The 18,120-nt window shown below is 43.0% G+C and overlaps 1 protein-coding gene across 2 annotated transcripts in view; it reads right to left on the bottom strand.

Annotated features, from left to right (window-relative positions):
* Positions 1-314: 314 nt before the first annotated feature.
* The window catches only part of ITM2B (integral membrane protein 2B), a 21,467-nt gene continuing 3,661 nt past the window's right edge, over positions 315-18,120 (bottom strand). Inside the window, exons 3-7 of one of the 2 annotated variants that reach the window (XM_015851794.2) lie at positions 8,509-8,640; positions 6,369-6,572; positions 4,144-4,254; positions 1,581-1,731; positions 315-1,041 (exon numbers count right to left, since the gene is read on the bottom strand). In XM_015851794.2, coding sequence (XP_015707280.1) covers positions 953-1,041; positions 1,581-1,731; positions 4,144-4,254; positions 6,369-6,572; positions 8,509-8,640 — 687 coding nt within the window. In that variant the 3' untranslated portion in view covers positions 315-952. Of the gene's footprint in view, positions 1,042-1,580; positions 1,732-4,143; positions 4,255-6,368; positions 6,576-8,508; positions 8,641-18,120 lie in introns of both variants that reach the window. The other variant, XM_015851793.2, reaches the window with a different exon arrangement.

Here is an 18,120-nt window from a genome sequence, read left to right as displayed (position 1 = left end):
CATCCACAGCCTCCTTGGGCAACATGTTCCAGTGCATCACCTGCTTCAATAATCTGCGCTTTGTGTTGGCACAGCCTGACTCACAGCACACTCTTAATAACGTATGTAGCTTAGGAAATACAACAGGGGTTTTGGATATTAACTTTATTTTAGTAAAGCAGAAGGAGACCAGCTCTCACGATACGTCAGTCAGCTTTGGACATCCACTGTGCATGGATGAGTTGTGAAAAAGCATTAATTTTAACATCGAACTTAACCTCAGCCTCCTCCTCTCCTCCTTCACAAAGCAGTCATAGCAAAAGAAAATACAAGTCTTTTAGACAAACAGGTTTATAAGATTTATTTCCCATTGCACATACATGGATTATATACAAGTTAGTAACATAAGTTACTGCTTAATAGTCTAAAAGATCGTTACAGCAAACACTCGCCATTTGGAAACATCAAGTCAGAAATCAAGTCTAAAAAGGTAAATGTGACGATATTTTAAAAAGGAAACAAATTGCACTTAGTTAGGGAGTCAAATACAGGTCTGTCTATATGCTGTAACAAACTATATAGCAGGTAATATTACAGTTAGAAGTAGCTCTTGCAGTCCGTTTGTACATTAACAATTCTTTTCAGTTTTACTTAAAAACTGGTGGATAATTCAAAGACTTTCTCTTCTTCCGAGTATTCGAGATTCATCCCATGAAATGCACTAGCAACTAAGTCTTTATACAATTGCTATTCAAAGATAAGGAGTACACCACGCCTGGAAATAAGGAAAAAAAAACCCTAAAACGTATTGATTTCACGTGTCTCATGAGATGAAAAGTATGGAAGGTGTTGAGCAGTAAAGCCCTGTCCACTACTTACATAAAAGAAGATTTAAAAAAATAATCACTGCACACGATACAAAGGGTGGGGTCATACTGTAGTTTAAAGTCTCCCGTAACAGTAACTTTTCTCCTTACTGTTCGCAGATGAGCGTTTCCATAGCAAACCTGTTCTCAAAATGTCGAATCTTCCGGCAATTGACAGCTTCACGCTTCTGAATGCCTGTGTTAGTAAAGAACAAAGGAAGGTGAACAGAACGGGGGTGATGTATATCAGAGGAGTAACAGCTTCACATCCACTCCCATTACACCTCACTACCAGAACTGGAGAGAGACCCAATGATACCTGCCAACCTCAGCAGCTTTCCATGAATGAGTACCTAGAGCTACAATCCTCTTGTGAATACAACTCTTCCTCACACTGCACTGATATAAATAGTTGATGTGGTCTAATCTGTAAATGATCTGAATGATGAGAACGTGCCCTTCTGGTCCTGGACTACAACGCTATGGGTTCTCTCCTTCTAAAGAGTTCTTTGCTTCTGGGAGTGGGTCAAGAAACAAGATTCAAGTAGAGCATCAATAAAACTAATCACTGTGCCTACATGGAAAACCTCAGACACACTTAAAGCCCTTAAAGTTGCAACGAACAACTCTTGTTTTAACAAAGTCATTCCTTTCAATACAATCAAGCCCACTTATTGAACTCGAGCAGTACAGAACTTCCTCCCAACACAAAGGGTCACATGGAAGAACAATTACCTTTCATGGCTTCTTTGCGCTGCAGCTTGTAGGTTTCCTTGCCACGGCAGAGGCGGTAAATAAAGAATCCCAACTGATCCACATTTTCAATGCGATCAGTAACAATCATCTGTTCATGAATCAAATAGGACTGAGGCAAATATGTTCCAGCCTATAGAATAAAAATGTAACAGCTCAGATGATGAAGGGATGGGTGGCTTTTGACAAAGTACACAAGGAACACTGTGATTCTTTAACATGGCATTATTTTCTTTTCTTTTTTTCCCCAAAATATATAATACTTACAGCATTTTATTATAGATGTGCAAGCATGACTGCGCTATGCAAGTACATAATGCTTACATTCAAAACTTCCACACTCTCCCACTACAGTAAGAGCAGTCTCCAGCATGGGCACATTTTCTTCCAGTAGAACCCATCACCATGGATCAAATCCCACAGCTCTCATACAAAGTCTCCACTTAATTAACAGACATCAGAGGGAGCTCTCCCCAAACAAGAGCTGCAGAAGCACGTTCTACCTCAGCGTACTCTTGCTTCTGGAACATGCCAGGTGCACATCCTGAAGCTTCTTATTTGTGTCAGTACAGAAGCACTGCTTGCTTTCCAAAAATAGGACTGGTTATTATGAAAACAAACCCATCTTCTGCAGCAAAAGATCGCTGCACTTCCCATTGTCAATAAACAACTTGGAATTTCCATTACAGAAGACGACTGTCTTTCCAGCCCAAACAACACACATTGAAAAGAAGCTGCTTGAATGCTATTGTCCAATAAAGAAAGAAAGTGAACGTTCTACGTGCCTTGAAATTATGAGAATCGTCATCAGTATGTACACTGTGAGGAAAGAAGCCGCAACAAATATTCTCCTTTTAAGTAAGAAGGCTACACACTGGGAAGTTCTTTACTAGGAGAGTGATGAGGTGCTGGCACAGGCTGCCCAGGGAGGTTGTGGATGCCCCGTCCTTGGAGGTGTTCAAGGCCAGGTTGGACGGGGCCCTGGGCAACCTGATCTAGTAAAGGTGTATGTTTGGTGGCCCTGCCAGGCAGGGGGTTGGAACTACATGATCCTTGAGGTCCCTTCCAACCCGGCTCATTCTGTGATTCTGTGACTTGTTATTTGGTGAAAAGCTTGGTAGGTGAATCAGTGTAAGTATGTGCAACTTAAACCCCCATCTCTACAGTTCCGGGAGACCTTCTTGGGTTTGTGCCACCCAAACTACAGGACATCCCCAGACCTACTCAGCCCTTCCTTGGGTTTATAGGAAGAAGAGCTCACTGGAAGAACTGCAGGCATTTCCTTTGCCCAGGCACTGTAGGAGCAATTCCCAAACTCTGGGATCCAGCACAGCCACAAATGTAATCATCTTAGAGATGCCTTCTGCGTCACATATGGTTAGAATTGGCCACTTGGCTCAACTATAGTCAACAAACAAACAAACTTGGGTTTCAGCCTTGCTCCCTAAGGAAAGGAAGCCCTTCGCTATTTGCATATTAAAGCAAGCCGTATCAACATATAGAAATGTTATCCCTCAAGCTTTTTACGGCTTTTCAATGGCTTTTTAAAAGCAAAACAGCCCCAAAACACCTCTATCTCCATAAAATGCCCTCTGTATATATTCAGAATTCATTTTAAAGAAGCAACTATTTTAATTTTATGGTTTTTTCCTCCCATGTGCAACCAGTGTGACTGCAGGACAGCAAAGACAATTTTGCTCATTTCATGCATCTGCAAGACAGTTTCCCACATTTCAGCTGCAAAACATTTAGCCTGATTTTCTGAGACATCAAGTGCCCACAGCTTTCTGTTAATACAATGGGAATTAAACAGATGTCTCATAAAATTAGGGCACTCGCTTTGGGGACGGTGATCAGAACAGTTTGCTTCTGCACAGATTTTCAATTAAATACACGATTCCTGGTTATCCTCTTACTTGTAAACCGAGCACATCTGATTTAGAACCAAACGCAAACTAGAAAAGCGACAGATTTTAACAGTGGGATTTTGTGTGGTCTGAAAAAGCCAAGTTAACAAACCGACAAAAAGGAAACTAAACAGGATACACGAAGCATAAAACAAAACAAAACAACAACGAGGTCAGTGAGTTTTTACAGACACCACTTAATTCTCCCAATTCATATTAGATTAGTAAAAACAGAAGACCCTGCGAGATTATCTACTTTGGCCTCCTCAATTTCACAGGCTGTTACGTTCCACCCAGTTGCTATTACTGGGAGAACAGTGTTTCCCTGTGGGGGCACCAAGCCAGCCAGCACTGTTCAATTATCAAACCCTGCTGGGAAGCGATTAGGAGTTCCCATGACATTTCACTGAAATCTCTTGTTCAGTTGTTCGGAGACTGTGGTGTCTCAGCCCTTCTGGGATCGTTGTTATTAAGGGCCCAGAAACCTTATTCTGAAGGTCTGGTGCTTCTTTCTCCTTCCCAAGAAACAGACCCAGGGATCTGACTATACTAAAAAGCTTTCAATTTCAACAGGCTTTGCTAGTCATATCATGCAAATAGGTTGCGCAGAGACCAAATCATTGGAGACTGAACCATACCTTGATGTTGATGAGCAACTCCAAGAAATTTTTTGGTGGCATCACAACTGAAGTGTTCAGAGGGATCACGTAGCACTTATCCAGGCTCAGGTCAAGATAAGCAGTCAGTCTCTGGTGAAGAGATATTTATTTTAATCAAAATCACCTCAGCATCAGAAAAATGATCTAACAGTGTTGGTAAGTTCCTGCTGCCTCATGTTTTTCTTCAAGTTATTGCTTTGTTCTATCTCAAGTCTGTCCAACAAAGCCTAGTCTGAGGACAGGTCAACACAGAGATAGGAGGCATTCTTGATGAGCATCTGCATCTATTACAGGGACTATTGCAAGGTAGCAGGCAATAAGCAGTTCAAATGCATGACTACAATGGAACTACAAAGGTCCACCTAAACCACTAGCAGATGAACTACAGCATTCAGTCACCCCTACTGCCTGCTTTTGGAAGTAACAGAGTCTTGCTCACTCACTCACGTTTTTATTTTGTTCAATAGGAAAAAGAAAACAACATAGAGGAGGAACAAAAATACAATGTTCTAAGTAATGCAACAAATAGAAATCCCTTTGTTCAAAACACTGCTGAGCTGAAGTGTTAATGATTATTCATACCTGAATTATCATCTTCATAGTACCTGAGTTGTTATATCTGTCATTGTTTTATTAAGAGGAAAATAAACAGATATAGAACTCCCAGGAATTATCCTGAAGAATCCTAGGGCTCTGCTCACTGTTCTGTTTCACTGCATCTGTTTTTGCTGAAGAAGACATCTCAAGCTGCTGAAAGCTCCAAGGCTGCAGACACATGTAAAACACTGAGCGCACCACGAGCCCAGCAGTCAAAATAGCACCAGGACAGCAATCCTTAGTGCACATAATCTCATTACATGGGACTATGTGCCCATGGCAAATGCTCCTCGCAGTGACCTTTAGAGCAGAGCGCTAAGGATGCACAGTTAACTCTAAAACCTTAAATTAAGAAGTAAGTTTCTAACACTACATTGTTCCCATTCACTTCCCCCCAAGATGGTCTTTCCTGCTTCAAGATTTTGCTCTAATTCTTAACAGAAGCTCCCTAAATATATTCAGGAATATTTTTAAGTGACACAGCTTAAGCAAGCTATGTTTTCTTTCAAATCTGGTTATGAATATTTGATAGATAGCACTCTTCGTGCATGGAAAAACTTCAAACTTTGAAGTGCACATAAAAAATAGGACACTTCCTTATTCTTTTTCAGACCCGCTTAAAAAAAATAAGATCAGTTCAGTGAAATATTCAAATGTTCACAGAAACTTTGCTTCCTGGAAGCCGGCTACAGAACAGTTCATAGCTATCACTGGTCCATCGAGCTGGTAAAAGAAAAGGGCTTCTAGTTGTTTTACAGCTCTGTCATTACTACTGAGAGCTGCAGGCCTGCCAGCTCTCCTACCAAAAATGTATTGCCAAGACTCCCCTTAAAGTTGTCTCTTACAAAAATAAAGGGAGGGACAGCTCAAAGCACATTGCTACCCTGGTTCAGTGCCTTTAAGAAACAGGGTGTCCGGATGAGGAGCTATGAGATATGGTTTAGTGGTTTGCTGTAGCTACAATAATGGGAGGACGGTTGGACGAGGTGATCTTGTAGGTCCTTTCCAATCTTGTGATTGTATAATTCTAGGGTGGCCTGCACTGCCTAAGGAAAATGGAGCTGCTAGGCTCCTTGTATCTGGAAAATGAGCTCTCTTCCACAGTCACGTGGAAGCTCCTTTCCTTTTGTCCCACAGCTTTACAGTTCTTGAGCTGTGCATAGCAGAGCACCTCTGTGGGCACTGGGACATAACCCTACTGATCTCAGATGCAATCAACCCTTCCAACCTGAAGCCAAAGTCCTTCCGTACTCTCCTCACCACCACAGCGCTTGGTCACATTCTGCTGTGATGGAGTTAACACGTTGAGAAGTACATTTTTATCTTCTCACTCTGAGGAAAGGAAACGGCTCAAAGATTTTCCCCTTTCTAAAAACAGAAATGGTGGTTTACATGCTACCTCATGATGATTGTATAACACTGTACTTTGTATGCTTGGTTAATAATTGCTTCCAGCTTGCTGCTGATCAAAATGTTTCTACTGCCTCCTCCGCCTTCTGTTTCCCTCCCCCCACCAAAATAACTTGGGAGTACATTTATCAGGATGACTGAAGGGGAGCATTTCTCAGGTGTTAAATGCCTTCTGCTTCCTCAGTGATATTCCTTACCCGATGGAAGTCGTGGACGATATCAGCAGGGTCGCTATCAGCAAATTCGGGGACCGGCACACTGATAAACTCAACATCTTCCTCCTCCAGGATCTGGATGTTTTGCTCAATCGTGTGGTAGCGAGCGCTCTGAGCCTCTGCCCCAGACTCGGGTAAACTTAAGCCATCTTCAATGTATTTTATTCCACAGAAATATACACCGCCCTGCTAAAAATAGTGAACAAAAAAGCATCAATAACCTTGTTAGAAGTTTAAAGCTAATATTCTCAAAGCACCATGGAGAAGAAAAACTTGTCAGACTCGACAAAATGTTTTCCCTTTGATTTGATTCTCACGCATAGACCAAAGTCAGAGACAGCTGCTATCCACAACAGGACTATGGGTAAAGTCTCTGTTCTGCTGAACCCAGCGGGAGCCCTTCTCTCGAGTTCAAGGAAAACAGGATCCTAAAAGCAACTTCTTAAAGTGTCATCTTCTGCTTTGTTCCCATTATCCGTGGCATTATTTTTAGAAAGGATATGAAATTCTTAAGCTTGCATGCATGCAAGTTATTATTATTAAATTATGATTTAACTGCAGCCAAACGCTACAACATAAGACACTGAAACTGGTCATCCAAGTCAGCTTGAAAATGTAAATCTCACTCTGCATTTGGCCTTGCTTTGAGCAGAGGGTTGGACCAAATGACTTCCAGAGGTACTTTGCAAGCTAAATTATTCTGTGATTTAAAGAATCATAGAACGGCCAGGGTTGAAAAGGACCACAATGATCTTCAAGTTTCAACCCCCCTGCTGTGTGCAGGGTCACCAACCACCAGACCAGGCTGCCCAGAGCCACATCCAGCCTGGCCTTGAATGCCATAAACCACATTCAGCATATACATATGCACAAGCCAGCACATCTTCGGTGCAAAGTTAGCTCAGTTTCTCAATCTTTCCTTTAACGCAGATCTCACAAACAAGCACCACAGGTCTGAGTTAAGAGGCACTTTCAGTTTCAGCTACCAAGCAAGTGAGAGGTGGAGCAGGTGCTAAGTGCTGATGAAACAGGACTTAGCAATGCAGTGGGCCTTCAGCTGCTCTTAGCCTGCTAATTCACCCAGATGCCCTATGCTGCTTGAGTGTTGTTTGCAACACCGCTGCTCCCCTGCAAAACACATTAACTTCATAGCCTGAGAGCCTATAAAACACAATTTACACTGGAGTTTCTCATGTTCAATCACTCAGCTTTCTACATCAGCAACCAGCAAAATAGAGGGGGGAAGATCTCAACAACAGGAAGAAGATAATTTCTACCTTAAAACTGCATGCACTGAGCAGAGGGCTGGAAGGACTCAAATTCTGCTGATGCTCTCACCCTTTCTGACCTTGTGAATCCTGCAACTCAGCACAGCTTCTGCAAGAGGGGGGGAGCACGCTCAGCCTGCTCAGGTGGCAGCCCAGCAAGTCCAGAGCAACCCAGGTACAACTCCCCAGCAGAAGGCAATATTTCACTCACATCTCCCACGCTGCAGGTAAGTGCTGCACTTCCCTGGCAGCATTGCCTTCACTGGGCTCCTATTGCAATGGTGCCAATTTTGATAATACATGTTGTCAGAGGCCTAACCTTGTTGGTGTGGATTGGATCTGACAGAACGTGTTTAATCACGCTGACTCTGCTTCTCTCAGGTCCTGGGCAGGGCCCATTTCCATATCCCTGCAGAGGCCGGGAAGGAGGAAAGTCACCACACAGCTGTGGCAAGCAGCCCCTTTCCTGGGCAGCAGCAGTTCTGCATTTGTCTAGGGAATATGGGGTCAAATGAGAAGTCTTTCAAGAAGTTAAGCCACTTTCAGTATTTGGCAACTATGTGAAATCTGGGACACCGCTGGGGTTCTTATATTCAAGTCCTATATTCAGACACAATCCTTTCTCTGCAAGTAATGTTTTGAGAAGTGCTGCTCCTTTTCATTTGCCAGCCTTGCTCCTACCTTCCTCTGCTGACAGAACAGGCCTTTAGGAAACCTGAGATTTTAGAAGGACAAAAAGGGGATAAAAAGGTTATTTGGTTTAAGTCAGGCGCTCCTCTTCTAAACACAAGGCGTAAGGGATGAAAACACACAATCCTCCACATAAAACACATAACAAGATGTACTCGACTTACCTGGAATGCGAAGTATTTGTACAGATAGGCACCACCCAGGATCACTCCTGCCAGCATGAAGGCCAACCCGAAGCACATACACCAGCACCAGGCCCTCCTCTGCCCTGCAGGCACCACCACATCCTCCTGCTCCTGCAATGCATCAGAGAGACCTTCAGCACAGTGTTCTCAGTGCACCCAGCACAGCAGATAGCTCGGGCCCAGCGAGCCCAAACACTGCATCCATCCAAAAGGACGTGAGCACTTTATCAGAAATGCTTGAAAACGTCCTTCTTGTTTTGTTGTAAGCAGACCTTCTTTCATTTGAGGTCTAAGATAAGTTGTACTAACCGCCACTTTTCAGACTAAATCAGCAGAAACGAGGAAGAAAATACCTCCCAAAGTGCTCCATAACACACAGTGAGCCATTTTAGGGCCGGCACACAGAAGTATCTGTTGTCAGACAATCTCAGTGTTAACAGCAGCACAGTGAGGAAGATGGTTCAGAAGGGTCAGATGTTTTTTTAGCTTGGTATACGCAATTTAAGTGAACCACAAGAACCAACAGAAGATCAAACGCAGTAAGAAAAGCAAAATAAACCCTTTCTTACGTCGTTCCGTCAGGAAGAGAATATAACACCCCTCTGCTGGAAAAACAAAGAGGATGGTTTAAAAGTTCTACTTAGGGAAGCTGTGTGCTGAAGTTAGCGCTGGCCATGCACTGCTGTCTGCTGTGCGTGTTACACTGAAGAAATGACAGGATATTTCCCCTCTGGGGCACTAGTTTGCATAACCATGCAGTTCCCAAAGGCATCCTAAGCAATAAACTGCTGCTTGCAAAATCTTTCCTCTATCAGCCGCATCACAATGCTTTTCCTCCCCAGAAAGCTTGCATAACTCTCATTGAAAACAAAACAAAGCCCAAAAAAGTAACCTACCACCTTGATACTTCCATACAATGTTTTGAGTCACCCTCTGCAGACCAAGGAAATGAAGGAATCACAGAATCATAGAATCACGAAGGTTGGAAAAGACCTAAAAGATCATCCATTCCAACCGTTCACCTATTACCAATAGCTCCCACTAAACCATGTCCCTCAGCACAACATCCAGTCGTTCCTTGAACACCACCAGGGTCGGTGACTCCACCACCTCCCTAGGCAGCCCATTCCAGTGCCTGGAAGGATAGCACGATCATAGTGTGGTGATTGGGGTGAAGTCAAAACCAAATCCAAACAAGGTGAGAAAGAACACAGGGAAGAGCTTGGAAAAGGTGCTGATGGCTATGATAGACAGTGAGTGTTCAGGCTGTGGTTTGCTGCAGTATTTTCTAATTAGGAGGATTTCCCAAAGCAAGCTGTTGGTGTAGCCCCCAGGCTGCCCTGTTCCACGCAGGAAGGAGCTCTTCTCATCTGGCCGCAGCCATCAGGCAGAGTGACACCAAAGAAGAGGCACTCCCTATAAAAGCTGGGGAGAAGCCAGCACTCCCCAGCATGACTCACCCCAACCATCTCCAGTGGGACAAGCAGCTTTCTGGAGGTACTTATTTCTTGTCACTGATTACAGGGGGAGATTCCTGGTTAACGAGCGAGGCTCCTAAGTCACATAGAGCTAAAATTAGATGATGTGAAACCCACTTTTACAGCACACTACAATTATCTTTCCTACAGAAGTGGCAACGCAGCTTCCTTTGCCAGCCAACAGTTGCCAAAACCTGATTCAGAAACGCTTAAGAGCCAGACTCTGAAGATATTCCACAGATTACGCTTTACATTACCTTGCGAAGTCCTGCAGTAAATCAGATTGTGAAAGCTCCATCTCCATCTCTGGAGGCTTTCATGACTCAACAAGACAGAGAAGCGTCGGACCTTGCTTTGGCAGCTACCTTGTTTCTAAGGGCTGGACAAGAAGACCTCCAGAGGTCTTCCAACCAACATCTCTGTGATTCATTGCAAGGCGAAGGGAGAGTGGCTAGAGAACAGCTGCCACAGTCTGAATGAGTAAACAGTGCAAAAAGACAACTAACAACTTCATGAAGTCTCCACGTTTCTAATTAGCTCAGGAATTCAGTACAAAGCAGCACAGGATTACTAGCTGTGTGATTTTCAACCTGGCTGCTTGCAAAGACTGAGAATAGAATGTAATACCCTTGGTAAGCTAATTAACTTTCAGGTCAGGCTAAGATTCACCATGGACTCCTCAATATATCAACTCAATCATGAATCTAAACCAGATAAAACAAGGATTTTTATGTTGCCCTGTATTATTAGGTAACTATTTCCCTGGATATTTCAATGCATGAAGGACACCTGATTGAAACATTTTAAAATAGCTGTCATTTACACTTTTAATTTAATGTGGAAAAAGCACATAACAAACTATGGGATACAACGCCACAATATTCCCTAGTGAAGAATATAAAGAGTATCTTTATTCTTTCCCTGAGGTTTTACTTCAGTTTTTTTCCTCCCTCAAGCAGAATTGCCCATTTGTGGAATAATTGCCTCCTCTGTTCTTCTATAGTTTTGTAAGCTCTGAAAGATTTACAAAACACACACCTGGGAAATGGTGCAGAAGGGATATTACCGCACCAACACCCACTCACATTGGATCCTCAACCTGAGGATGATGCCACAGAACTAATGTTCTCTGATGCAAAATGAATTAAGAAGAACTGGATACAAGCCCCCAAACAGCTTGTTTCCCTTCATGAACTGACTGGTTTCACCGGAAAACATTCGATTAGCCTATTTCCAAAGGACAAGATATGAAAGAGAAGCATCCCTCTGCCTGTACCACACCAAACCCTACAGTGTTAAAATGCACAGAACTCCTCAATAGCTTCAACCTCGGCAGGAAAAAATTTCTTGTAGATACGAGAGAGAATTGAATACTTCTCATTTTCTTGTGATGTCAACACGTTGGCAGGAGTAACTTAGCTCTGTCTTCTTCCCACAAGGCAGTTATCTGATGCTGCAGCTTTCAGCAAGGACTCCTCCATCAAGTGACCGCAGCAGTCAATGCACAGCTGCAGCCGCCTTGTTACTGGATCTGTAAAACACTGGCGAGCGGGCAAACGACACCACAAGCTACTTAGAGAAGTGCCTCTCAATTAAAGAGAGAGCTTCACGTATTTACAGCCAGCATCAACAGCCCTAGAGCGGAAAGAAAGGGAAAAAATAAGACCTAATAACCCCAACATCTGCAAATATCAGCAATTATTGAAGGCTATTGTGGCTATTGGCCACATATCTTTCGGTTTGATTTTCGTTCTGCTTTCTTCCCTCCTCCCCCACCTCCTTTAAATAAAATGCTGAATTTCAGAGGGACCAAATTAAAGTCTAGGGTAGCATCATGGAACTCTGCTTAGAAACTCCAATACTGAGCTGCAAATGTGTATAATTAGACTTGGTAATTATTTACATTTTCCCCTTGTGGCTCTCTGAACATAGCTGACTATAATTGCTTTAAAATCATGAAAGTAAAGCAGTCTAGAAACTGACAAGGCGTATGTCTAGGCCATAATAAAATGGATGAGAAGATTATCAGGCATTGCTCCTTTGCATAAATTAAGGCCATCAATTATACGATTAGAAATTTTCATATGAACCCATTAACTAAGAACCCTTCTAAACCAGATATGATGGAGGCACTTGGATATGCTGGGGGGAGTGTGGAATGTGACGTGACCATTGCACATCTTTGCACAAGGTAATGGCTCGTACTCCAAAACAGCGACAAAGAGAGAAATAAAACAGCTCTGGGGGAAAAGCCTTTCAGTCTGTGACACAGAGAAACCAGATGCAGAGCATTACTGTGCATTATATGTATTACTAGAAGCGTCTGTAGCTTAATAAGCAGCCCATAATTATACATCTGAGAATAACATCTAATACATATTTTATATAAATACACATACATATATGGATACACACACACACATATATATATTTGTGTGGGTAGAACTGTCTGGAAGCTGTTCTGAGCTGTTTTCTGGGTGCCAGCTTGTTCACACAGATGGACAGACTCAGCAAATATTGACCAAGTGTGGTTTTAATAGTGGAATGGGGAGAAGGGCAACTAATGGCAACTCCCTACAGGAGCATCAGTGAAGGAAGCTAAAAAACCCTGCAATAAAATACCAGCCCAGCGGCTATAGAGAGTGGATTTTGTTGATCAAGTGTGCCTGCTCTGACTTGCAGATCTGACATCTGTAGAAAAGCCTCCCAAAAGACAGTCAATATGAAGTGACCTTAATTTAGAAAGAACTCTGCATTCCTCCTGTGGTATTCCTGCCTGAAGACTGCTCCAAGCCTGGTATTCTATTTACTGCTTGCTGCGGATGGGAAATTAAGGAAGGCTTTTGCAAGGCTCCTCACCCAGCTGGCAGATGCTGCAGAACTGGAAGGCCATCAATACTCTCAAGGAGCAACTTTATGCTTCCTAATAAAATTAAATTGATATTTGAACAATGACGATCTTTTAACCTGCTAGCCGCGAAAACAGGCGCTATATACAATAGATGCCTTAGAGAGCTCCTGCTTGTCACAAGGAGCGATGTATTCTTTTGACTCACAGCCTGCTCCTCCTCTGGCAAGGTGGACAAGGACTTGTCCCTCTGGGCAAAGGCTCTCTGACTACGGAACTGCTTGAAAAAGGACACGGGGAAATGGTTTTAGGTTAAAAGAGGGAAGATTTAGGTTGGATGTTAGGGGGAAGTTCTTCACTAGGAGAGTGGTTAGGCCCTGGAACAGGCTGCCCAGGGAGGTTGTGGATGCCCCGTCCTTGGAGGTGTTCAAGGCCAGGTTGGACGGGGCCCTTGGCAACCTGATCTAGTAAATGTGTATGTTTGGTGGCCCTGCCAGGCAGGGGGTTGGAACTACATGATCCTTGAGGTCCCTTCCAACCCGGGTCATTCTGTGAATTCTGTGTGAATTCTGTGAAAAACAGACCTTAATTCTGGTGTCACTTGCAATGTTAACCCTCTTCCTGTATTCACAGTATCTTCTATAAAAAACGTTCCACAAATGTTGTGCATTAACAAACCCAGCAGCGTCGAGAAGATAAATTCCAAGCTCAAAAGTCAAAGGTTCTTTTTTATATGAGCCAAACGCCACCTTTCACCAAGTAACAGGGCTGTTTTCCTATAAAATGAGGCGTCTCAAATGAATCATTCCACGGTTCAAACATCACATCCATGGTGGCATAAAACATTACAGGTATGGTTTAGTAGCTTGTGATTGTAATGTTGATGGGAGGATGGTTGGACTAGATAGTCTTGTAAGTCCTTTCCAACCTCGTGGTTCTACGATTCTGTTAATAGAAGCAACCAGCTCAAGACCTAAGATCTAAGAAAGGGAAGGAATGCCAAGATCAGTTCTAGTGGATGGGAAACACTGCAAAGACACAGGTGAAGGGAGAGTGAAAGCAAAGGAGAGAACAGGGAAGCAGGAAATAAAATTAGAGAGCAAGATGATGGAGCAGACAGAGCTCAATGTCTGCAGGAAGTCGTGGAGAGAATTACAACTGCAAAGTGAATGCAAAGGGCATGAGTCAGCTGTTCACCCACAGCTACGTGATAGAGACAATAAAACAAATGCACCTTAGAAGAGTAATCCTGCACCTCTTAACTGATGTGAGTAATCCTCATTTACCTAAACACCGCCTTCAACCCCACAGATTACAGAACGTAATAGCAGCCAGCAATTAAAGAGGATGGGGAAAGACATTCAGATGAAGAGGACTCTCACTAGTCTGCCTCTTTAATTAAACTCAGCAGTAGCGCTGTTAAGTGTGGTTATTTTTACTGTTAGCTTTGGTCCTACACAGATCAGAAAGTGAGGAGGAAACACTGCTTGTGTGGCCAAGGCAAGAACTTTCTCCAGCTGATTCTCCTGCTCTACTTTTGTATCTGCATCCCAAGGGGTCTACAGCAATCGTACACATGTATTTTACATCTATTTCTCCAAATTGTTCCTTTTGTCTCTTTTCCCTTCCAAGATCCTCCAATTCCCCTCTCTCACCACCAAAACCAGCAGTGTCGAGTCTTCCTATAAATTTCTTTATTGCCCCAGATCCACGTTGCTGTTATTTTACACCTTCCAGAAGTAGCGTTTGTAGTCTCTACCATACAGAGAGCACTGACTGACCTACCCTCCCCTCATCACTGCTCTACAAGATACACCACTCAGAGTCAGCGCCCTTATCTGCTTGGGAAGACGGGCTGGGCTGCGTTAACACCCATCTGCCACACTAAGCTGTACCTCTGTTCCTCTTGTCCTGCACTCACGGCCAAGGGCTGCCCCTCCTTTCACTTCCTGCTCAGCAATTAGCACAGCAGGATACCAATACCACCTTACCTTCCCTCTGAACACCAGGAGCCCTTCTGTGCCGTGCAGTGATGGAGCACTGGCACAGGCTGCCCAGAGGCTGTATTCTTCTCCCTTACCCTGAATTAGCACCAGTGCTCAAAAACAGGAACTCAGAAGGCTCCTATTCCATTTAAAACAGATCGATACTAAATTATCTTTTTGACCTTGGGTGTTCTAGTTCCTGTCTCTTCCTTATCCTGCTCACTTCTTATCGTTGAATGTTTCTCCGTGTCTTGCTCTGACTGCCTGAATCTTAGGCATCAGTCTGACAGAACGCTATGTGGATTCAACCTAGATTTCTCTCAAGACTCTTCTCCCAAATGGCGATGGCTCTTTCACCCAAGAGATCTCATTAGCATGCACATACGCACCGCTGAGCTTCAGAATTTAATAACTCTATTCCCAGTTCAGCCACAGATGGCATGTCATCTTGAGCAAGTTACCAACGTTACATCTCAGTTTCTCTTTGAATTGGAATTCACCACTACAGAATCATTTCAAGTTACAAGAGACCACATGAGGTCCCCAGGTTGAAGCGGGTGGACACGGAAGTCTGACCGGGTTGCTCAAGACTCTCATCCCACCAGGTTCTGACCACCTGCACTCTACATAAAAAATACTCTGTATTTTTAACATGTGGATGAAAAAGCTCTCAGCTTACGGTGAGCCTTATGGCACTTCATGGTATCAACACAGAAGAGCTTACCTTGAAAGTCCTAAATTTAATTGCGCTCTTGAACTATTCTAACAATCTGATGGAGTTTGCTTCAATTAAACTATTCAAAGCTGGAAGGAGAGGGTATGAATCCCAGCACTCAGCACCGCACTGGTTCATACCTTAAAGAGATACACCGTCAGGAATCAAAATGCCACACCAGACAGAAAGGACTCACTGCAACCAGAAACCTTCCACACAAAAACCCACTGCTCTATGTGGCAGCCTCAGAAAGTCACCCTCCATCTCACTCCGCAAAGGGACTGCACTGCCACATGCTCAGCCACACAGGTTTTCTATGTAGGCTGTATCTTCTACATCAAATAAGTATGATTCAGCAGCCATGTGATTAAACCTGTGCACAGGCCTCATAGGGAGAGATCCACCCCGCAGATCACTGCCACCACAGTCATGATCCCCCAACGTCTGGCTTTACCATGACTATCTCATTCCGCCCTCAGAACAGCAGAAAACCTCCATCAAAAGCAGGATTTTCAATCTCAGGGGGAAAGGAATCACAAATTACCTGAGAATTTATATGCAGGGAACTCTACTCCTCAAACATGTGAGCTTTATTTTTATGTAAACGTAAATGTCAATTAAAAAATATATCCGTATACCCACTCAAAATGCTATTTAGAAAGTATCACCTTGTTTTGTTTTTCCCCAAGATTCCTATAAGAGCTGTTAAACAAGCTCTATTCTGCCTTTTTTTCCATGGTAAGCATTTAGGGCTGCAGTGGCGCACAGGAGGTTTGCTTACGGATGCAGCATGGAGCTGAAGTCTCTCCATATCCGCTGTGGCCAAAGCCTCGGCCACGTGATGTCTGCTACAAAACCACTGGTGATTTTATTGCGAGCTCGATCTTATTAATTCTCTCATTCCTTTGGTTTACCACATCTGTAAAATGAGGACAGATAGCTGAGTTTTTAGAAATTAGCATGCTTTTCATCCCTAGATTCAAAGTAATTTCCACCGAGAATAAAAAGCGGTACGTAAACAGTAAGAAAATGAATGTTATATTATTCATGTAGACCGGGAGACTAAAAGCAGATAATGGTAACCTTTGTCCATCACTGCACAGATGGGAGGAAAGACCAAAAAAAACCCAAAGGAATCCATGCAACAGCAAACAGAACACACCATTACTTATCCCAGTGCTAACTCTTGTGCTTGAAATAAGTCATAACGTTATTGAAAGAAAGTCATAATGTTACTGGAAGCGCCAAATAAAAGACGTTTTTAATGATTAAAGCTTTAACAACGCAAGATTCGCTGTCAAAGAGATTCCCTGAGAGCCAGAGAGAATTATTTCCTTGTATATAAGCTACTCAGAGTCTGTAGCTGTTGGCTACTGAACAGAAGAACGTAGAATGCCAATAGATGTTCAATGCAGCTAAGCTAAGTGAACACGTTATTGGAGGTAAGCACGCTCACCATCCTTACTACAGCCACCCAAATGGCCATTAGCATACATGGAAATTCATTGAACTGCTTGTAGGGGGGAAAAAAAGGAAAACCCTGAGCAAAGAAAGAAAACCAATTTATTTGAGCCTATAAAAAACAAATGTGAAATTACATTGCCACTGTAGATGGCTCATTAAAATAGTTCACATGGAAAGCACACACACACACACACACATTATAGTTTTAAATCCAGCTTTTATTGGAATGGATATTCATATGTTGGAATGGACACTCATTATTAAGGAAGGAGTCTAAAGCTTCATCTCCATGGAAAAGATGTGATGATCTACACAGCAAAGCAATACAGAACCACGTTCAGTACTTCCACTGTCTGCATACAGCAATACAAACAAAAGTCAGGCAGGAAAATGGGAAGAAAAGAATTCAGTTTGCTTGAATCTGTTTTTTAACTTCTCATTCTCTTTTAAGTAATCATGTCTTAACCCACAACGCTCTGACAGATTGCAGAAAATGGTTCGTTTTATGACCTAGTTGCATTAGAGAATATATAGGAAAACAAAGACTGCTCTTTCTTTACAGGCTTATATAAAATTTGGTTGGAGAAAAGACTGCCAAGGGCGTAAGAAAGGTTCGTTAACAGCAAAGAAAAGCCCAACACACACATACAACAAAACAACCACGTCACAGATTGGGAAAACTTGTTGACACCGTCCCCCCCTTGATGGAAGGGAGCACCTGAGGACCCAAAGATCTTCTGGGAGGACTGAGTGAACAGGCTGTACAAAATGCCTGAAGATTTCAGCTACACTCTTAACCACCTCCAAAGACCTATTGTAAAGAAAGACACAGAAAGGCCATGCATGGTATTCTAAACTGAGGCCAAGAATTAAAGCATAACTGGGGTTATACTAGATGACCTCAGTCTTCTCCAACTTTAATGATTCTACGATCATCTCAAAGACTTGAGTGGGAACCAGTAGATATGGAGCCACTTTCACAATAGCAATGAGTGATTTATGTGGAGAAAGGGTTAACACTTGATTTTTAAACTCCTTTTAAATCATAGAATCATAGAATTACCCAGGTTGGAAAGACCTTGAAGATCATCAAGTCCAACC

The sequence above is a fragment of the Coturnix japonica genome, chromosome 1 (assembly GCF_001577835.2).
Source record: "Coturnix japonica isolate 7356 chromosome 1, Coturnix japonica 2.1, whole genome shotgun sequence".
Taxonomy (NCBI): domain Eukaryota; kingdom Metazoa; phylum Chordata; class Aves; order Galliformes; family Phasianidae; genus Coturnix; species Coturnix japonica.
The sequence above is the reverse complement of the archived record's forward strand: the minus strand, read 5'-3'. Positions and strand labels throughout refer to the sequence as shown.